Here is a 23,838-nt window from a genome sequence, read left to right as displayed (position 1 = left end):
TGCTACCATAGGACAAAACAGAGACAACCTATTTTCCAATCCTTTTATCTGTACTGGTATCCTGCCTGCCATATATGTTAGGACAGTGGTGGCACAAAACTTGTGGAGTAACAAACCAGTATTTGATTTGACTTAAGTCCTACTCTATTAGATGGAACTCATACCCAATATGGCTTTGGTGATCAAGAACTTAAGGCTAAAAAGTCCGGAAACAGGAGATAAAAGAAATATTAATGTCCTAATAAAAGAATGTAGCAATAGGTTGACTCCAAATGACATTCGTCTATACTCGTAGATCAGCATTTTGCTCATCCATCATCAGAAAAGATTCCTCCTGCACCAAATAGGAACAAACACATAGACCCACAGATGTACATTATGTAGGGAATGAGAGACTCTGGAACATTGAACACTAACTTCCATCAGATACTTTTAGGGGCTCAGGGAACTCTTTAAAATAGGATGCAGTGAAAAAGTGTAAGAGCCAAGAGGGATGGAGGGCACAGAGGAAACAAAGTCCATTAAATATAACAGAATGGACACACCTATAAACTCAGAAAGATCAAGGCAGCATGCACAGGGTCAGCATGTGAAAGCACAAGATGGGATCCTAGAGGTTAAAGGAAAAGTAGACAACCCGCAAACTGTCTTCAATTAATAGCCACTTGCAAATGAAAATTTAGTTTTCTCCAAGGAAGTATCACTGGGGAAACATACTACTCTTAAGGGTAGATGGCGAACAGAAAACAAACACAACAGCATCTTTGAAGGTTCCTTAATTTCAATTTCATGTCAGAATTTTTAAAAAATTATCTAATTTTTTAACTTTTATATTATATTATTTTATTTATATGCTACATATTCTCTCTCTCCTCCCTCCCTCCCTCCCTCCTTCTCTCTCTCTCTCTCTCTCTCTCTCTCTCTCTCTCTCTCTCTCTCTCTCTCTCTCTCTCTCTCTCTGTGTGTGTGTGTCTACACTACAGTTCTTTTAGATATATGCATTATGGCTTCCAGTTTAGTGTTCTTATGGGATTCCTAAATATGCCAAAGAGTTCATTTCTAAGTCAACACCTCCTTCTTACGTCCTGTCTTAAACAGTTTAAAATTTTATTTATTTGTTTTGTCCTATTTGGACATATTAGTTTTTTGTTTATCTTGTTATATTTTGTTTCATTTTATAATTATCTATTAGAAACTGGTTTATTTTCTAATGAGTGTGAAAAAAGTGTGGATCCTGAGGTGGCAGGGAAATGGGGAAGAACTGGGAGGACTAGAAGGAGGGGAAACTGTAATCAGGATACATTATGTAAGGGCAAAAATTAATTTGCAATAAAAGGAATAAATAAATAAATAAATAAATAAATAAATAAATAAATAAATAAATAAATTTTGTAATGAGCCAGGATGGCTTAATAAAATACTGAAATAGAAGAAATAATAAAGTTAATTTCTAGCAGGCATCTAAGGGAGAGAAATACCACTTCTTTGTAATGATGTGTTAATTGAGAAACACATGGTTGTTTTGGAGGTTGTAATGGTACAGGTGAAGCATTCTTTGATTGCATTTCTCAGTTAGACTAAAAGGTACGTGGCAAAATAAGTAAACTATTACAGCATGTCAACCACATATTCTGCTGCTACCTAGATGAATCTTATCAAGATTTAGGATTTCAAAACACCAAAGGAAATGCAAAGTTATATAAACCTATGAGTGTGCAGAAACAATCTCATCTTCTAAATCATCCTGAATGGCTATTATATCATATACAAAACCAGGACTGAGATATTGATGGAGGTGCCGTGAACTACAGGTTTGAGGATGGTGACTCACCTTGCCCTTCCTCTAAGCTCCCTAAATGCATGAGTTTCTTTATGTAGTAAAGATGTCTGAAAAAAAGGCATTCTTTTTTTTTTCAGAGCAGTTAATCTTCCAGAAGACTTATTTGTGAAACTGAAACTGAACAGAATAGAAATATATCACCATTCAGAATTACCTGTGAAACCAGACTGTGTGGTAAAAGATACACAGAGATATGTACAATTGTGGCCCTGTCTCCCCATCCCTTGAAAATTGTATTTTAGATTGTCTTCATATAAGTAAATATTTTAGAAAACCACTGTATTGTTTTATACTACCCATCACATAGTCCATGATTTTATATGTCTTTCCCTGTGTATCTTGGGGTTGGGGTATGGCTCATTGGGTAAGGTGCTAATGGTGTAAATTTACATCACCAGACCCTACATGAAGGCTTGTACTGACAGACATTTACTTGTAAATTTAATTTTTTTTTGCAATCTTCATACTCCTTTCAGAAAATGGGAGACAGACATGTCTTGAATCACACAAGCCAGATAGCCAGGAGAAGGTCAAAGACCGACACCCAAATTTGCCATTTGGTCCTCAAATGTGTTCTTAGTACATGCATACCTGCACTTACAACAATAGACATGAAAACACACACACACACATACATACACACCACATTATATGTGCATATAATATAATATATTAATTTTTAAAAAAGGATTAAATATCTCTAAAAGAAAAGAGTCAGCTTTTAGGTACTTGTCTGCTATCTTTGAAAAAAAAAAAAAGCAAAGTGCTGTGTATTCCAAAATTGCATCAAAGTAAATTTTAACATGACATAAGATTTGGCATGGACCCTAAGCCTCAAGTGAGTCCCTGGATCTTGTTTGTATCCTGAACAACATAGGGGATTCTGAAAAGATTTATATAACCAATGTATACTGTGAAATATTAATTAGGTGTTTTAAGCCACAATATTTAAACTGATTTGTTCCCAGCAGTAGAAAGCCTCAAGTTTGTGTCAAAAAAATACAGATCATGAGTCCTGCTTTGAGTCTTAGCAATGGAAATGTAGACTCAGTAAAAGGTATCTGATTAGACCATTAATAAGGCAGCTAGTGCTTTGTATTACAGCCCCAGTCATGACAAGAACAGTGAGTAAAACACATTACACAGGGATCTGTCTTGCAACACGTTTCATTCTTGAGCCTTGAAGTTCATTCAAAGAGCAATTACACATGGTAGTTGTACAGCCCCATTTCTATCTGAACAGTGCCTGTTTGACAGATGGCTTTTATTCTCGGAAGCCAAGCAGCATGTGATTCTGCTAACCTGGAAAGAGAAATCCAGGAATGGAGGCCTTCCATGATAATCTCATGCTTTCCACACTCATAAAATGAATAAGAACTATTCTCTTCTAATGGATGGAGAATTCACTAAGGATTTTTGTGTGTGTATGTTTTCTTACTGTAGGCAACATGGGTCTTAGTGCACTTCTTAGAAGGACACCAAGGACAGGTGCCTCCTGTTATTCATAAAAAGATATTAAGATGGCCAGAAGCAGTTATCTGGAGGAGGCAATCAAAAAGCTACTTCTGTACCCCGAATAGGAGCAAGTGTCCTTGGGAATTTTACAGGCTTTTCCAAATTTTTGAGTTTTGGGAAACTCAGTCCCAGACAGACAGACAGAGAGAGAGATAGACAAGAAGATATTAATTTGAGAAGGGATGTGTCTAGAAGCCTGAAATAAGGTGGGTTAGAAAATGGGAGCACCTATGATACAAATACATTGTGTACAGTATGAAATTTCCCTAATAAAACAAATTTTCAACAGTTGGAGTAAAAGGAAAGAAGAGTATGTAATAACACAATAAAAATTACTGTAAATCTGACAGGGATCCAAAGATAATCTGAAGGCTTCAGCATCAGTGTTTTCTGAGTCTCTATGTTTACAATTTATTTCAAAGCCCAGGAAGACTTGGTATTAACCAGTCTCTGCTAATAATGTAGCCCCTTCTGAGGGAGGAAACGAAGCATGGCTGCATTAGGAGCACGTGCCTTATTATGAGTCTGGCACTCCATGAACCCTCTTTCTCTCACTTCTTCTGCCAACAAGTTTGTAAGATGCCTATTTTCCTGTGGCTGATTAATAAATCATAAATTTGTCTGCTTTAAAAAGAAATCAATGTTTTTTCTTATCTCAAACTGCTACAGACCAGGACCCTGGGGACAATCAAAAACCAAAGGGCTAAGCTATGTGTTCAAAAACAGGAATCTTTAAATTGCCAGCAGCCATGGAGCAACAAACACAGAGATTAAAATGTGTGAAACTATTTGTTCACTGGTTAAACAAATGCAAAAAGAAAAAAAAAAAACCTTCTGTGGCTGTCATGGGAGGTTTTCTGGTTTTCAGAATCCTTCCTTTAATTATAACTCGGTCTGTGATTGGATCAAGTCAAAGAGACTGAGATGAAAAATTAGAAATAAAGTTGATGACAAATAATAAGGCTACTTCTTTTGGTTGAATCCACCCAATACAAGATAGTAGACAGACTCAAAGTATTTGCTGATTACGAGGAAGCATGAAAAATAACGTTATGGAAAGCTCTACTTTCCTGTGTTTAGATAACCCAGTGATGGGCTTTGCTTGGTTCTTAAGACTCTGACGAAAGACACGTCCTCATTCACTGGGTTTCTGGGTCAATGCTATAGTGGAGATCATTAGGAACAACTTAACAATATTGTAAGAGGTAGATTCCACTCCCATGTGTGAGTCAAAAGAAATATTTCCCACTGGGTGTGGAAACCCATGCCTTTAATGCCAGCATCTCCAAAGGGATGGACGTACTGCAAGGTCAAAGCTGTCTGTGCTCACACATAGAGCTCTAGGCCATTCCACAGTACATTAGATTCTGACAAAAGTAAAATTCAATGAGAAGCATAAATCTACCAATTGTTCATGAAAAAAAGCATCAGAAACTAGGATAGCTGTGCCAATTCAGAGCTGTTTTCTCATGGCTTTGTAAAGGAAGAGTCATAACGCCGTAAATAAAACATTAAAAACAACTTGAGGAAAAAGGTAAATGGACACTAAAGAGATTGAATTGTTTAGGGTGGTGACTCTAAGCCTGAACATCATGATGCCTTTGCAGACCTCTATGCCCAAAACCATATATAGTATAATTTATAATTGTAGCAAAATTACTGTTATGAAGGGTTGAATGTAGGATATAATATGCTGTAAGATACCAAATGAGATGATTAATATGACTGACTCAATGTTGGTAGGTTTTCATGGTAAAAATACTAACATCTGGACTGAGAGACTACTCAGTAGTTAAAAAAGTACATGCTACTCTTGTAGAGGACCCAGGATCAGTTTCCAGCACCCATACATTTGCTAACAACCATTATGTCCAGTTCTAGGTGGCTGGATGCCTTTTTCTGGCCCCTGTGGCATCGCACCAAGTGTTGCATATATATGTAATTAAAACACTAATATACGCTCATAAAATAAAAAATACATCTTTAAATGAATAAAGTAAGACCTACTACTTTCGGTGCTGTGTAAAAATATACCATAACTGACTTACAATTAATTAGCAGTGAATCCCTTTTTTGCTATTTACTCTAATAGTATCTCCTGGGAACAGTCACCCTATTCTGCTTCTGTTTGGTCAGTTACAGTGCCTTGCACAAATAAGTGAGTTGGAGTTGCACTTGTTTTTCAGTGATTACTTTATTTAGCTTAACATATTATCTTTCAGATTTTTCCATGTTGCACGGAAATGTTAATTGTTTGGTGGGGGTGGGGATTCTCTTGTATGTATACACCCTATTGTCCTTATTCATTATCAGCTTCCAGTCTTAGGCTGATCCCATAGATTGACAAGTATGAGCAGTGATACAATAAAGGTGTTGTTCTTATGTGTATATTCTGTACTGGGAATGGTAGATCCTGTTGTAGTTTTATTTTTAGTTTTCTGAGAAACTCCCATGCTTTTCTGATAATATCCACAGCATTTAACATAACCAGCAGTATATACAAAAAGACCCTTCTCCACATTTTGCCAGCACTTTTTATCTTTCATTTTTTAATGTGATCTTTGCTTGTTTCATGGTGAAGAGTGTGTGAACTCATCTCCTCTTCCCCTTCCATCTTGTTTGGAATATTTGTGACATGTCAAGCCAAGCACAACCCTGGTGTTCAGGACGGCTAATGGCATTTAGTGTTTTATTGAGCTTATATTTCTTCAGCAACTTATTTTTACCATACACACCCTTAACACTGATGCACCAAGTTATTGTAAACCTAGGAGGGTGGAATAGTAGCATCTTGATTTTGGGACTGCAGGTGTTATCTCAAAGGTAAAGAAACTGCCATTTTGTCACTCACATAATGTCAGAGTTTGCCTCTTGACTTTGTATAGAATTCCATTGCAATGCCCAGGCAGCATTTCATTGCCTTTAAGGAAGAGCAGGCTCACCAGAATAAGAGGATGACTGAGGGAGGCTTCGTAGTACATTCTTGGTTGAATAACACACAAGAAACAGCTCATGTGACACATTGTTCTTTATAGAGAAGTCTTTTTCCTGTTATTTCATGACAAGAAACAACTGCCATACCACAGATAGACAAAAAGAAAACCCAGCAATCTAAATATTTATGTGTTGATGATTGCCAGTTTATGATATCCACTGGTAAGTTTAAAGGCATAACTTTTGTAGAACTTAAGCTGGAGTGGCTAATGTAAATTTGAACGTGGTAGAGCAATAAATTGTAAAAGTCAAATTTTACTCTTCCTTGTTGTGTGGATTTTGTTTGTGCGTGTGCATGTTCATGTACATGTGTGTGTGTGTGTGTGTGCGTGTGTGTGTGTGTGTGTGTGTGTGTTTGTGTGTGTGAGTGCCAGCATGTGTGTGGGAGTCTATGTATATGAGTAAAGTATGTACGTGTGTGTGCTTGTGTATGTGTGTGTTAGTATGTGTATGTTGTGTAGTATATATGTCCTTGTGTGTATGTTTGTGTGTGAGTATGAGTTTATGTGTATGTGATTTGTGTGTGTTCAAATTTCTTTCCTTTTTCTTAATTCTGAAAGGCTATCTTGCTAAATTCCACTTCCTTTTACTTTTATCCACAGGGAAGTCATAATCCTCTCTTTAAATAGCAGCTGGTTACCATGGAAATCATTCTAATAACCCTGAATCAATATTTTGATTTTGCTGACATTTCAAGTAAAAAAGTAAAAGAAAAGACAAGCTAAGATGTATAAAAGTCACATTTTTTTTCTGTTATAATGTTGACAGCTTGGAGTTGGTAAAGAAATCATGAGCTGTATAATAAACTGCAGTTAGCTCCTGATTATAACAAACTGCAGGTTCATAAAAGGTCAACGTACATTTTTCAATAATTTTGGATTTGAGTGTGGATATATGTGTACATACACTGGGACTCCAGATTATTTCTCCCATCTCTGAACTGGGCCCTGATTCAGCCCTGCCTTTATTATCCTCATAACTTACTAGAAAACAGTTGGCAGTGTATGGCTTTGCAATTGTCCCTTTCTTATGAGATCTAAAGAGAAAGGTAAATTTGCATAGAGAATGCTGTTCTGTGTTTTATTGAATTCTAAGCATCATGCAGCCTATGTAAGATCCGTGTACACACACACAGCTGTAGGCTTCCTGGTTTATCCTGAGAATTCCTTTCTAAAGACAAATGTTAAATTTGGGCCTGGTAGTCCATAAGTTTCAGGACAAGTAATTTTAACATCGAAGTCCTTGTTACATGACCTGAGTCATTTTTCATGTCTGCCTTAAAATCAAAAACAAAAAAAAATTACTGAAGGGCTTATTTCTGTGTGATAACTAGTTCTGAGGAATCTTTGATGCTTAGTTGGTGAAAAGACCTGAGAAAATAAAGGCTTTCAGGAACTGACCACTCAATAGACTATAAGTAGATGAAAATCTGTTGCATTTTAAGTGATTGACAGCCATCCAGGTGTCTTCTGAGAGCAGGTGATCCTGACTGTGGTCCTAGTTTCAGCCTTTGCATTCCATTTTCCTTTCTTCATAGTAGGGATGCTCTATAGATATGGATCTCACACTCCTTCTAAGAGTTGGCTGCAAGGTATGGTCTGTAGCTGAACCTTTACCATCACTGTAGCTTGAGTTCTCCTAAAGCTTTCTTTGTAGCCCAGCTTGTCTTGAACTAAGGTTCTTTCAATCTGTCTCCAAAATGCTGTAAGTACAGGATGTTCCACTATGTCCATGCTGAACTGCAGTCAGGCCTCATCTCTCAAAGATTCATGTCCGAATTCAATAATTGTCTTTGGCAAACAACCTGGTCTACTTGATCATGGAGGCCAGTAGAAACAGAAGATGGTTGATGTTTGGGCACAAATAATGCAGAATAAAGAAAAATGGAAGGTGTCATGTTTAAATATTTGAGAAGACTTAAGAACAATGTTTAAAACTTAGAGAAGACCAGTCACAGCCTATATTAATAAGGAAACTCATGGTCTGTTGTTTTAAAAGTGTAAATGTGGAGTGTTGCAAGGCTTAAGACACACTTCCAACCCAGAACCACAAAAAGAGCTCCAAATTCTTATGGATGCTAAGAAGATAAAGAGAAATGAGTTTAAACACACACACATACACACACACAAACACAAACACACACACACACACACACACACACATACACAAAAAAACAGTATAACAAATGCCTGCTAACTTATTCTTTCCTATAGCTAATCAGGGAGGCTGTGCATTGAGGGTGACCAATAAGATAGACAATAAGTAAATCCTTGTGATGTAAGCTTTTCTATGTAGAAATAGTGGTTTTTTGAATTGGATTTCATGGAAATGAGCCACAATATAAACAATGATAATATAAGACCAGAAATGTAATGAGCAGCCTGGGCTGTGGTCTCAAACTTTCACACTTGTGTGCACATGTGGTTTGCTTTTTGCATATATATATATATATATATATATATATATATATATATATATATATATATTCACACAGACATCTAGATTTTAAACACAAACAGAATATTAAAGAATTTCTTCTTTAAAACAGAAGAAATTGTTCCCTTTTCAGGTATTTAGCTGTATTACTTATTAATTTACGGAGACTATCTCTAAGTAGCAATAAGAAGAAAGAGGTGAGAGAGGTGAAGGGGAGGTAGCCAGCTGTCCACAGACATCTTATGTCTCACACTGTGTGTGAACTGGGCAAAGAGTCAGACCAGAACCTACACGAGGAACTAGAAATGTCAGCTGTCAAAGAATTATCAGGTGAGAAAGGATGACATGGCTTCTTCTTACTGCAAACAGGTGTGAAATGTGATCTCCAGGGCTCGGGGAAGGGTGGAGCTGACATAAGACTAAACCAAAGGTTTTGGCAGAATTCTGCTCTAGACTCACCACTGGCCACTGGCAGCACTGTGGAGCTTAAGGGATGCCTCACAGCTGACAGCGGTATTTGATTGTTGTGGAACAAAGGACATAACGCTGTGTCCCTCGACAGTCAAATGCTGAAAACTTAAGCTTAGTGTGATGGCATTTGGGAAGAAATGTCTTTGGAATAGAATCTTCTGAGACAAGATTACTTAGCCTTTTTATACTCCCATCACATACAAAGAGAAAATATCAGAAAACAAGATTACAAAACCTGAGGAGAGATTTATTTGAAGATCATACTGGCTCAGAAGCTTATCAACAGAGCTTGAAAAATGAGTTGCCACTCTTCATAAACCAGCCATCAATGACAATTTGTTGTAACACTCTGCAGAGGGGGATAGCTGTGTCCAAGCTCACTTATGGCTCTACTCCAGTCAAACAGCTTTTGGAAAAAGCTCAGGTAATCTATGGGCCCTTTATTCAAGAAGGACTAAGGAGTTTGTGAGATATAAGACTAATGGGACCAAAATTGTGTTTATAACCCCAAAGTAGCTATGTTTGATTTATGTATAATGTAGAGGACAAAAAACTACAAAAGAAGAAACAAGACTTGTGAAGCTAGGACTGAAATACTTAGCTGATACAAATATGCAAAGAATGAAATAATGTCAAATGTGGTTATTTCTAAAAGGTATGATCATAAATTTTTCTTCATATATTGTTGACATTAAAATCTCCCCATAAGACCTAATGATTACCTAATATGTCTTTCAGCTATGTAAATTGGAATTTGATACAAGTAAGAAAATATAAATAGTAGATATACTTCTAGCCAAAAATAAGTTCTAAATTGAGTCAAAGCCTTAAATGGGCTATAAAGTTTATACAATGCCGTGCTTAGTTTTGTTTTGTACTGAAGACTGAATTTGGGGCCCCATAAATACTAGAGCAAGCATTCTGACTTGTCTGGATTTTCTGATTTTGCATATTAAGTGAGATTGGGCATTATTTGACAACACATTACAATTCCTCCTACCCTTGATGTTTCTTTCCTGGGACCCAGGGGAAGAAAACAGGTGTCCTGAAGTTGAAGCCCTTGGAGGTGAGTGGGAAGTAGGCACGGTGAATTTACCTTCTGTCCTCTCCAGAGGTCTTCCACTCTTACTGGCTGCAGTGCTGTTGACTGTTTCAGATGAGGTGCTAAGCTTGGTGCTGGGGTCTCGCTTGGGCTTGGGGGGTGGTTGTCTCCGTGATCCACAGCTGCCATCATCTTCAGTGCCCCCGACAGAGTGCAGGGACTGAGATCTCACAGTGAAGCCACTGGAGCAGGGATGTGGGAGTCTATCCTGAGGTGCAGGCATTGTCATGAACCCCATGCGGAAATGCTTGCCCACGTAGCTGGCGTCCTGGCTTCGGCCTACTTCTCCTCCTATCCTGTAAGACAAAGCACAGACCACCTGTGAGAAGGAAAGCAGCCAGGATATATATGAAAGCACAGATATCACCAGCCTGATTTTAAAAGTTGAAGATTCTCACTGATTGACTTACAGACCAGTCTTAAATGGCATAAGAGGAGGAAATAATCAAAGGCTGGGGAGGGGTAAAAGCCAGAGGAAGGGAGAGAGAAGGGGGAGAGAGGGAGGAAGGGACAAAGGAAGACAGAGCAGGAGAAGAAAAAGACTAGGAATGAAACCTGGGGTGGAGACATAAGCAGACAAAGACAGAGAGAGACATGGAGATAGAGCAGGAAGAAAGGAAGAAGAGAGTATGGGAAGTTAGAAACAAAGAAAAATGGAAGAAGGAAGAGAAAGGTTAAGAAAGGAAGAACACTGAATGGAGGAGGAAGAAGGAAAACAGGAACAGTAGAAGTGGGAAGAAAAATATTTCAAACTGATGACTTAATTGTCATTTCATTTTTTAGAAACATTACCAACCAATGATGTTTCAAAGATGGTGCCATTAGGTAGCAACCCCCACCTCACAGAGTAAAAGCATTTAAGGAAGTGTAAAACTTACCTGATACTGGTAGACCTCTGCTTTCTGAGGAGTGAAGTTGTTAAAACAATCCAGATTTAATATTGTTTGGGTTTCACATGGAAAAATATTTAGGTCTCACATGGAAAAATTTAGAAAGGGGTAACCTCAGTTTGAAGTTCAGATAATCACAGAGGAAATACTTCTTAGGGTCTCTCTCTCTACTGTACATAATGGTCACTCTTTATGAAGAAGACATCATGAATACATACATGACTTTTGAGAAAATACATTTCACTATTGCTTTTCCTCTATCAAGTTCATTCACTAAAAGAAAAACCTAATAGAAAAATCATGTATAGAATATTTACCTTTTACTGAAATGTGGCAATTGTGGAAAAAAACCTCAGAGTATATGAATTTTATAAACTTCTTGAATCTGCCTTTCTAGTATACAGGATTTTTTTTAAGTATTAAATGTTGATTTTATTTTAATTTCCATAAATGATGCAATTCAAAGTAAGATTTTTAATTCTATTTGCTGTGTCTCTCATAGTATACAATATTCATCATGCTGTATAATATTAGGGTTGCAGATATTATCTCACTCACTAGTCAATAGATGAGGCCCTGGGTTTAGTTTCAAACAGCAAGATATAAGCAAATAAATGAATAAATATGTAAATCAATTTTTTTTAAAAAAATATTTATTATATGATATATATGAGCATACTATAGCTGTCTTTAGACACAACAGAAGAGGGTATAGGATTCCATGCTGGGAATTGAACTCAGGAATTCTGGGAGAGTAATCAGAGCTCTTAACCACTGAACCATCTCTCCATCCCTAAGTAACTCAATTTAAAAAACCAAAATCCAATAGGATCAATAGGAAACAAAACATTTTGTGGGTTGATGTCTATATATATAAGATGAGGCAAGGTCTGTGATTGGGTAGTGAAAAGGAAGGGCAGGGGATGAGATTTTGAGAGGCAGGAGAGATAGAACAGAAAAAGAGGAAGAGAAGATGGTGGAGGAGAAGAATGACCTAGGCCCGTGTCATTTTTAAATACCAGCCGATAGCTATGAATATCTTAGGAGGAATGAATAATTGCAGGAAAATTTTTCTTATCTAGGTAAGCAGTTTATGTTAATTGGCTCTGCATTTATTGTGTGGACATTTTGTGGGGTGAGAATTTACTGATATAAATCTGACTAATAAATTGCAAGCCTCAAGAATTTTGATTTTACCTCAAGATGCACAGTTGTTACATGGGGCTGGCATGGTGGTGACACATTATGGGAAGTAAATGGACAGCTGATAATTGATTGAGCTAGCCATGGAGGCAAGAGACCACTGGGTACAGAGAGTAATAACTCCTAGCATGGAATGGCAACCATTATATTGTATTAATATTTACTGCTACAATGTTTTTCTTCTCCAAAATGAGAATTACCTCTGTATTGTGGGGAAAAGCCAGAAGACCCAACAAGATCTTGACAGTTTTATTCTAGCACTTACACACAAAATAATTTGCTACTCCAACAAAATTTGTATGTATGTCATATATGTGCACTTAATATATTTTGTGCATGTTAATGTCTAGGCACTACCCATGGCATCTTAGTACCATGGGCAGCAGTGATAAAGATGGGCAATGGACATGTGAAACATGTTGCTCACGTGACCTCAACATGTTGCTCAGTTAAATACAGTTTCCTATAGAAACAGGAAGCATCCAGTTTAATGTCTCTGTGCATTTTAATTTCTGCATTTGTTTCAAGAACATCAATCAAGAAACAGATGAGAAGCTTTCACAAAGTGTTTTGTGGAAAAATCATTAACTAGTACTCGGGAAATGGGCTTAGTGGTTGGGGAGGGGGAGTCTTGACAGTAAGAAAAGATTTTAGTTTGTGGTGCTTTGATGTTCCCCATAGAAAGTGAGATATTTGATTTCATATAACTTTGCTTTAAATTGTTTTTCATCTGTATGCCTCTTCCTCATTTCTGTTGTATCACTGAAAAAAACTCCTTTAAAGATTTATTTAGACAGCTGCCTCTTTGCCAGGAACATGCTCACCTAGGGAGATCTATGCATGTGTTAATACACATAGGCATTTATGAGACAGCTACTAGAGCTAATTGTATCAGCAATTTATTTGTTACCTTTGACCTAAATAGAACCTGTACCTCTTCCCAGACAGAAAATTAGCTCTGCAGCTTCATGTCAAGATTATCTTTTTATCAGCACAAAGCAATTTCATGCAATGCTGCTTTTGGTCATGAAGTTTTCTTTTATACACCGTAACACCGCTTGCAAGTGAAATACAATGTGTGCTTCAAACAACAGCTGGTAAAGATGCAAGTTGAGTTTGACCTGGCAGGAAATACATAACAAAAGTGTGGATGATAATGAACTATATGTGCATAGGTCTTTGTTCAAGTCATAGTTGAGGACAACAGCACAACTAATTTTAAGAAATTTGGAAGCATCGTGAGTCTAAAGCATGCTGATTGATGATCATGGAAGGAAGGATATAGTCAGCCTCTGAATCTGCTGAATATTTGAGGGTTTTTAACAAAATATGTTAATTGCAAGATATCCCATCTGAAGTGTAGGTGTTTGTAAATATGACCTGTGTGTCTATACCTTCAGAACATTATCTTGGGTTTCTACTGTTCACAATCCAGAACCCTGGAGAGAAGGTTTCCATCAAAGAGAAAATAGCTGTTATAAAGAGTTGCCAGAAACAAATGCAAAATGACTCCGACTTATCAGTCAGATCTTCTCAGGTTATCAGAAAGTGGCAATGATTCATTAGCTTCAGTACTAACTACATGTTTGTTCATGTGTGTTCTAACTCACACTCTGTCTTCATTCTACAGTCAGCCCCTGGTGGGTTAAAATGCTCTTTTCACATGAAAGAGTGGCCATGACTAAAAATACATTGACCCATAAGACTTAGTCATTTAAGGTGTGTAAGTTTACATTTACAATCTGCTAATTACAGCAGGGAATATACTTTGGAACAGGAAGGTGTTACAAGTTTTACTATGGTATGTGGGTATGTATGCCCCTCTTATAAGTAGGGGATTAAAGAGATCATATGACAGCAATAGTGGTGTGTGTGTGAGATCTCACATGATGAGAAAACTTACAATTATAGATGAAATTAATTGAGGAAATGACCACTTGCCCACTGGAAGACTTTTTGTTTCCAATTTGTTGTTGATTGGTTGCATTCTCAAAAGCACATGTGTGTTAGAAATGCAATCCCCAATTCAACTATGTTGGAAAGTATAACTAAATGGTAGGTATTTTATCAGAAAGTCTATTGAAAGGGTTTCTAATGATTATAAAAGGGTTGAAGGTTTGCAATATAGCATTATGTGCTCTTTTTCCCATGTGGCTGTAGATATAATGAAAACAGAAAGCCCTCATGATATGCAGCTCTATGATCTTGGTTTCTCAGTCTTTACAAAAGTAAACCAATTGTTGTCAGCTCCAGATTTAGGGAGAGATTGTGTCTCAAAGAAAGAAAGAAAGAAAGAAAGAAAGAAAGAAAGAAAGAAAGAAAGAAAGAAAGAAAGAAAGAAAGAAAGAATCACTGCCGGTTCCGACTGCTTAGTGTTTGTGTTCCCAGCTCTGAAATCATGAAGGATGTTCCAGCCTTCTTACAACAGAGGCAGAGCTCTGGGCCAGGAAAAGCTCCCATTTGGTACTGTTTGGCAGAGCTATACATGAAGAAGTTGTGGTATCAGTTGACAATTCACGTACTTGATTTTTTTTTTTGAAGGACCCATGCTTTGCTCAAGGAGATAGTTTCATTAAGCTTTATGAAAACTTCATCAGTGAATTTTAAAACAGGGAAAATAAATCCTTTGTTCCTGGTAGAAATAATTCCTCATGTGGTTAGACAGATGGCTGATCCTAATGTGGCTCTAACTTTTCTGGAAAAGACTCGTGAGAAGGTAAAAAGTAGTGATGAAGCCATCATCTTGTGTAAGATAGCATCGGTGCTCTAAAATTAAACATGGAAATCTGCAGGCTACAAAGGAAACCACTGAAGATGTTGAAGAGATGCTCAAAAATCTCCCTGGTATGACAGTTCACAGTCATTGCTATGGTTTCTCCAGTAAATACTATCCAACAATTGGAAAGCACATGTCCTACTACAAAGATGCTATACTTTTTCTTGGCTGTATAGATATCAAGGATCTGCCAATACCAGAAAAACAAGAGAGAGCCTTCACACTGGAGCTGACTGGACTTCTCAGAGAGGAAGTTTTTAACTTTGGAGAACTTCTCATGCACCCTGTGCTGGAGTCATTGAGGAACACTAACCAGCAGTGACTAATTGACACCCTGTATGCTTTCAATAGTGTTGATGTAGACAGGCTCTAGACACCGAAGTCTGCCTAGAGATGACTTTAATATGGTCTGCCAACTACAGACAACTTACTTTTGAAGAAATTGCCAAAAGGGCCAAAATCACTGTCAACATGGTAGAGTTGTTGGTGATGAAGGCACTCTAGGTAGGGCTGGTGAGGGTCAGCAGAGACGAGGTAAAGTAGCAGATTCATATAACATGGGTGCAGCCTTGAGTGCTGAATTTGCAGCAGATCAAGGAGATGAAAGACTGTCTGGAGCTCTGGTGAATTATGTGAAGAGCATGAGATGCTGGTGGAACACCAGCCTCAAGACATCCTCACCTAGTACCCCAGTGTCCTGCATACCCTGCCTCACCTTGCAAGGCAAGGTGACCCCTGAAACCATCAGCAGATATCTGTATTCATTTGGAATAGAGTTTGGAATTCTGCTAGGGGTGGTAACTGTTTTTGCTATAAAAGCAGAGATCTGTCACTGATGGGAATATGAGGACTTGGAGAAGGTCTTTGTAGCCTGCAAGCAGTGAGAGGGGAGCTTCAGAACTAGGTGATGAGGAAGGGCATGAATGGGAATGGAGACAGAACAGTCTCCACCAAAATCCACCAAAGTGGACCTTTCTTATTCTGGTCTGAGAGTGCTTTTATAATAAATGCCTTTGTATTGTATAAAAGAAAGAAAGAAGGAAGGAAGGAAGGAAGGAAGGAAAAAAGGAAGGAAGGAAGGAAGGAAGAAAAGAAGGAAGGAAGGAAAGAAAGAAAGGAAAGAAGAAAGAAAGAAAGGAAAGAGAACAAGCAGATACACAGTGACAGAGGAAAACACCTGATGTTGACATCTGTACTTCATAGATCCAAGCATAGGTGAGTCTGCATATATATATATTATACACAAATAAATAAAATGAGAAGCATCCTCTTAATCAATAAGAGTGCTGACCTTGATCATCAGGAACAGATAGGATGGCTTTTCCAAGCAATAAAAAAAAATATAAAACGTGGGTGATAGATAGTCTGTGGTGCTTCTGGAAGTTTGGGTTGTGAGCCTTAGCCTTTAATAGCTGAGGTATCTCTCCAGCCATTTTCAGTGTCTCTTGATGTTCCCTTGCTCACTTGTGAAGTTGAGAGGTCATGTGCATCAGACTTGGGTCATAGAGTTCACATTCACAGAAATTTCTAGCTTCCCATGAAAAACACTAGTCTTGTGACCACCGTAGCCAGCAAATGAGTATACAAGGATACAATTTATTAATGGCAATGCAAGAGGGGTATTGTGAGTGTAAACTGCCACCTCTATTCAAGCTGCAGTAATTGTGACCATAATTTACTGCATTGACTGAATTTCATTTTTTTCTTAGGATGAGACAGATGTGAACCAGCAAACTACTGGAGGGGTCCCTTCAATATTGTTCATCTTGAGGACAATATGTGTGAATCACAGATATGGGTCAATAGAAAATCTTCTCAGAGGTGAGCAGTTGACTTCCAGCATCCAGCTATAATATTCAAAATATACCACAGCCTTCTAGTCTCTGGAAAGCTCCCAGCCAATGGATAGACATGTGAGCTATGGGAGTTTCTTCCTACACCATATGGGGTATCATTGTCTCTGGGTTCCCATAGTTACAGCAGATTCTCAGGCTCTTCCTTTTCAAATGTCTGTCCTTCCCATTCTTTTGTAGATAACAACTGCACCAAGGCTGAGCTTGTCTCTCCACCTCTGTATCTCCTTCCTTTCTATCTCTCTCAGAAAGGCTCCTCAGTAAAACTCAGTTTCTGTATCCTTGGAGACCCTAACCTGACATATGACATACCAAAGCCAAATATTCTTCAGACCAGATGGTTTTACATAAAGCCTTACAAAATTAGCACAATTAAAAACATTTTGGAAAGAAGAGGGCTGTAAATATCTCTGGCCCTACTAAATCAGACCAATGACACAGGCATAGAGATACTCCAAAGTGTCTATGGGTGATGTATTACTTGTTATAGAAACTCAAAATAAATACTTTTATTTATGTATATATATTTATGCATTTGTGAATTAATGTATTTATTTACTTTTGTTGTACTAAGCCATAAATATAAGGCTTTACACACACTATGACAGCAGTCTACCAATAAGTAGGAGCTCCAGCCCTCATTATAATACTAATGCACACATGCCTGGGTGGAGGGTGAAGATGCTAATGATACATGTGACAATGAATTTGAATGTAGAGCTATAAGAAACAGCAAGTGCAGAAAAGTCCACACTAGACAGATGAGCCACCAAAGCCTTCCCAATACAACCCATAAGCACTGGCATTTGTACAGAATTATCATTAGACCCAGAAGTTTCTCTCTGTGTGCTGAGCCTTCTCCTACCTTTACCTAATAACCTGCTTCAGATGCAACAGGCTGTGTGTCTGTATTCAGTTTCTTACTTGGGGACATAAGAACCTGGAAACCCTCTGAGAGACCTGCTAAAATCTAATGTCCACTATTAGTAATCCAACCCATAAGACTCAGAAGCCAAACTAGTCACAACAAGAAAGCATAAAAACAAATGTGACACTCAAAAGGAAGAAATGCTCTTGTAAATAGGTCACTCCCCTGTTTCAGACTGAACATATATGTGATGCTGAGAAAGTGAGAAACCAGTTCTACTGTAGAACTACTTGGCTCAGAGTGAAGGCTACGTGGGTTGCAAAAAAAAAAAAAAAAAAAAAAAAAAAGTCATTTGCAGTAAGACTTCAGCACTCAAGATAGACTAAGCCTGACACATGTTATAAAAATAAAAACAAGTTTCATAATCTTGAATTTAAACAGGTCTGTTTCTTCTCACACAGTGGAAGTAAGGAAGCAAGATCAAGTTGTCTTTAGTCAGAATGACCACCATAAAATGCAGAGAATAAAGTGTGGCTTAAAGCAAAGGGTAATAGGTTGTTCTAGATGTAATGGGTCACATACTTTTTAAGCTTCTACCCTGTGACCTTTAATCTTAATTGTCAACTTGACAAGACTTATAATCACCATAGAAACAATTCTCTGGGCATGTTTGTGAGGGAGTTTCTTGACTATGCTGGTTGAAGTAGGAAGACCCATCCTAACATATGACTAGCACCATTCCTTGGGCTGGAGTTTCTTAATGAATAAAACGTAGACTGAGCTGAACAATAGCATTCAAGCATCTGTTCATAAATTGAGACATGAGTGACAAGCTGCCTCATGCTGCTTTACTGTGGCCACAAAATTCCCTCAATGATGCACTCTACCTAGAACTATGAACTGAAAGAAACCCTTACTTCATCAAATGGTCAAGTATTTTCTTACAATAATAAGATTAAATGGCTAACACATGTAATGAAGCAGATATTGTCTAATGCACAGGCCTAAAAATTTGAGCAATATACATATACATATATATATATATATACACACATACATACATACATACATACATATATACATACATATATATATATATTATACAGTATGTGTGTATGTTATATGTGTATGATATGCCTAAGTGTGTGTGTTCATTATATATTTTAAGATATCTCTCAGTAACTGAATATCTTTAGGTTCTGAATTTTTTGTCACTTTTTAAAATTTATTAAATACTTATATTGGTCCAACTAACTCATTGCCTATGCCAGAGGGGACCTCTAAGTTACCTATAGCATAAATTTGATATATGGCACATAACTGACCTCTTAGCTTTAAAGTGTTTTCTTTTAAGCTTTGTCCTACTGAATTCTCTTAAGAAGATCTCTACTTCCCTGGTGAGTCCACATATGTAAAGCACAGCATATGGTAACACAAAACCACCCCCCCCCAAAAAAAAGAACCCTTCATGCAAAGGAAATTAAAACAAAGTCTTATATTTAACTGTAAGTACCAAGACATCCTAAGCAAATAGAAGCCTTCTGTTCTGAACATTCTCAAAGGCTTGCTTAATTTTCTCAAAGCACTTGCAATTGTGATTGAAGAAGGAAATTGAGAAATATGAACCTTAAAAGTGTTCTGATCACCAAGATGCTCTCATCTGCCAATCTGTCCTGATTGGTATGTTTGAGAATGGCTGATTTTCAGATAGAAACAAACTTTTGGGAAAGGTTAGTTCCTGGGATCAGAAGTCAACTTTAAATGTGACAAAGGCATATGGCTTCTATGAATAATTTCAAAGCAAACATATCAGTATTTCATAATAAAGACATATTTGGTAACAACTGGTTTTAAAAAAAAGAAAAAAAACAGTTCTATTCTCTGTGCACATATATGCATGCATCTTTTTAAAAGTCTGTCTAAAAAAACCAGTAGGCAAACAGAAGAAGAGCTGCCTGTGTCTTTCCTAACTTTAGTAGATGCTTTCAGTTGCGATTCTGTACATCTAGGCTCAGAAATTCATTTCTGGTACTAATTCCAAATCTAGTGTATTTCTACCTATGCGAACTATTGAGGCGCTGGAACATTCTTTTCTATTTGCTTATCTGGTAACATAAAGTAAATGGACCATAAAGTAAATGAACGCATTTGAAGTAAAAGAAGAGACAATTCTGTAAACAACACAGTTAAGTTTGCCTGTGACCAAGTTGATCATTTGCCCTGGTAAACCCTGGGCTCCTTCACATCCGTATTTCACTGTGAATGAGTCACAAAGGCCAGGGTGCCAACATTCTGACTTCATTTAGGAAAAAAATTCCTATAGAGTCTGTGTTGGAGGTGCTCTTCTTTTTGCTTTCTATGTGCAAGAGTAAGTGCTGACCTCTGCCTCATTCTCAAACACTGCCCAGCCGACACTAACTGGAGCCTCCTGTTAAAAAAACAGAGCCCCTTCCTGTTATGATGTACAGAACTACCGTTGTCTATGTTTAGGAAAACTGGGCATACAAAGATTCATGAGGCTAACACATCATACATACGCTAAGGTAATAATGCCTTAAGTTGAAAGTCAGAGAGAAATAGGCATGGTTACTCATGGCTGGCTTAATGTTTGTCAAGTGATAACTGTAAAAATAACATTTACATACTCATAGTATGTAGTACATGTAATACTATATATGTTTGTATTACATATATATGGCCAGTCAGGACTAGTGAGCACAGTGGCTGTTCTTGGTCCCTCAACTCTAGCTGTGAGAGGACTCTTCTCTTCTATAGCCACAGCCATCTTAGCCTCTTCTGTTGTCATGATTTGGTACTCTCAAGAAATCAATTTCAGATGAAAAAGGTTTATTCTGACTCATGACTAAAGGTTCATTGATGTGGGGGAGTTAAGATAGTTGGAGCTCCAACATACAACAAAGACACATGTACCACAATGTTCATAGCGGCTCTATTTATAATAGCCAGAAGCTGGAAAGAACCCAGATGTCCTTCAGTAGATGAATGGATACAAAAATTGTGGTACATTTACACAATGGAGTACTACTCAGCTATCAGAAACAATGACCTTATGAAATTCTTAAGAAAATGGGTGCATCTAGAGAATATCATCCTGAGTGGGATAACCCAGCCACAAAAGAACAGACATAATATGCAGTCACTGATAATTGGATACTAACCCCAGAAAGCTCTGAACACCCCAGAAACAACTCACAGACTGTGTGCAGTTTAAGGAAAAAAAAGAAAAAAAGAAAAGAAAAAACCATTATGTTTACTCCTTACACACCAAGAAAACTTTGACTAATTCAAGGTTACATCCTGTTTTACATGTACATTATGCTCATTGTAACTAGTAAGATCTTAATGCACACTATCAAACCTTTAAAAAAAAAGCCAAGCAATGACAAAAATGTATTTGTATACTTTTATACAAAAATGCTTAAAATTTGTACATTTATCTGTGTTTTTTTAAAATAAAGTTCTTCAATAAAAGAAAAGATATTAGGAGCTTGAAGTTCAGACCCATAATCAGGTAACTGAGAAAAATTAATTCATATTAGGCATTTCCACAGGGAAAGGCTAGACCCACAATGAGTGGGTCTCACCCATAATACATAGTCAATACAATGAGCACAACACTGAAGGCATCTTCAGATACAACCTCCTAGGTGACTCTAGATCTCATAGAGTTCACAATTACAACTGGTCATTATGCTAGTAAATCCTTACTCACTGAAGGTAAAACAAAGAAAGTAAGTCTACCTAAGAAATAGTCAAATGGTGGATTTCTAGAGTAAACATACACCATTATTTTTAAGAGACAGTATTCTCCCCTACACAACTTGGTAGTAGAGCTTTACATCACCATGACTGGCAAATATTTCGTCTTGGGTAGAAAATGGTTACTCTCATGCACTGTGTTAGAAATTTAGGCCTTTTTGTGAATATGAGAGTTATTAATGGGTTACTGTGGTACAGCATTCTCCAGACCCTGAATCTAACTATGCTGGAAACTAGATCAAACCCAAGACACTTCAAGCATGTAAACTGCTAAATGTTATTTGTTTTGAAGCAATGTGAAATATTGCAGCATCTATGTTTCAGGGAGTCCTAACTGAACCAAGATGATGTTTTTCAGGCAGTTATAAGAAAGGAAAGGCTGATAACTTGACAGGAAAGGCAACTTGGGTCAGCATGATATGATGCAGAGAAAAGCACAGCCTACTAATGTATTGCTTTATCATTCTTATTTTAATACTATGCAATGAAATAATTAGCTATATTGTAATATATATAATATATGTATATTTATATATCATCATACAATCTATTCTGATATGGAAATGTGGCTCCTGTAAAATTAAGCTGTGTTCATATTTTCTCCCAAATTATACACACACCATTAACTATAATGTCATCCCTGAGCCCCACTTGCTCTTTCAAAGCTTTCCTGCCTTGGGCTAAAACATTCATTTCAGCACTTCATATCCTCTATGATATCTGTTTTCTGCTCTTTTGCTTCTAATATCTTCACCCTCCTATGTTCTTTTCCAGACATCAATTTCCTGTGTCTGTTTGTCTATTGATGCTTCTTGGAGGCTTATGCCAGGTGTTAAAATGTGGTTTTTATATATCATTTCATTCACTGTTGTAATAAACTATGACAGAAAAGATAAGATACATTAAAAAATGAAAAATTTTCTCCATTGTTTCCATTCATTCCACGTGTTGTATTTAACAGTATTAAGCATCAAATTTCCTTCTCCTTGCTGAAATATTTCAACTACATCTAAATATTTTGTATCATGAAAAATAAGAAACATGAAATTACCTATATATGACTGTCTAAATTTAGGTAAGAAAAAAACCTTTCTCAGTTCTCAATTATAATTATTTAAATAATGGTCAAACACTTATCGAGGGTATTGCAATAAATGTAAGCAGCACAAGAAATTTAGAGGTTATCTCCCAAGATGGCTGATAATAGGTGCTTACAGACAGAATGTTTTGCCCAATTTCATCTCACCAAACACCAGAGTACAGGCATGTGGAAGGGCTGTTTGGGAGAGAAGTATACCAGAACATAGATCTCTTATGTATTTATGTACTTACTAAAGAGAACAGAACAGGTCTCCATCACTGCTTCTGCCACATGAACACACAGTTATATGCAAACTCTCAGTGATCCAGAAAGCAGGTCATCTGTAGACCAAAAAACAGGACCACTCTGTGATCCAGGAAGCTCTTTGTGGATACTACTTTGTGAATCTACTACGAGAATGATGTTGGGTTCCCCAGCCTTCAACATTAACAAACCTGTTATAAGCTACTGAATCTTGTCAGTGCTTGTTTTTTTTTACCTCCTCCCCTATTTTCTCTCTCTCTCTCTCTCTGTCTCAGTCTCTCTCTCTCTCTCTCTCTCTCTCTCTCTCTCTCTCTCTCTCTCTGTCTCTCTGTCTCTGTCTCTGTCTCTGTCTCTGTCTCTCTCTCTCTCTCTCTCTCTCTCTCTCTCTCTCTCTCTCCCTCTCTCTCTTTCTCTTCCCCCCCATACCTCCCCTCTCTCTCCTAAGTGGAATAAGAACCTATGCATATATTATATAACTCTAAAATCTCCTTTTGCTCATTCTAAATTGCTAAAGAGGCAGGCCTATGATATGGTGCTTATTAAGACCCAAACAAATTTTACTCTCCTTAAGATTTATTAATTCCTGAACAAATTCCATCATCTTTATGACTTACTTAAAATATGACAAGTGCTTTTAAGATTAACATATGTAATTACCTAAGGTACTTTAGAATCTAAAATTAAAACATTTATTTCAATACACAAGTAAGATCTCCATGCTCTTTCAAGTGCTCTGGCTTGGGGAAAGAAAGGTACATAGAAAAT

General features: G+C 37.3%; 1 protein-coding gene and 1 pseudogene across 3 annotated transcripts in view; one reads left to right on the top strand and one right to left on the bottom strand.

Moving 5' to 3' along the window:
* Positions 1–23,838, bottom strand: part of NYAP2 (neuronal tyrosine-phosphorylated phosphoinositide-3-kinase adaptor 2) — a gene marked incomplete at both ends in the record, with an annotated part of 237,240 nt that overhangs the window by 126,247 nt on the left and 87,155 nt on the right. Inside the window, one exon of one of the 2 annotated variants that reach the window (XM_080932764.1) lies at positions 10,353–10,654. In XM_080932764.1, the coding sequence (XP_080788890.1) occupies positions 10,353–10,654 (302 nt within the window). Of the gene's footprint in view, positions 1–10,256; positions 10,655–23,838 lie in introns of both variants that reach the window. The other variant, XM_080932765.1, reaches the window with a different exon arrangement.
* LOC308432961 (26S proteasome non-ATPase regulatory subunit 13-like) lies at positions 14,850–15,912 on the top strand (annotated as a pseudogene). The gene has a single exon. The product of its transcript is annotated as a 26S proteasome non-ATPase regulatory subunit 13-like (transcript).

Source organism: Micromys minutus (genome assembly GCF_963924665.1).
Source record: "Micromys minutus genome assembly, chromosome: 19".
Taxonomy (NCBI): domain Eukaryota; kingdom Metazoa; phylum Chordata; class Mammalia; order Rodentia; family Muridae; genus Micromys; species Micromys minutus.
The sequence above is the reverse complement of the archived record's forward strand: the minus strand, read 5'-3'. Positions and strand labels throughout refer to the sequence as shown.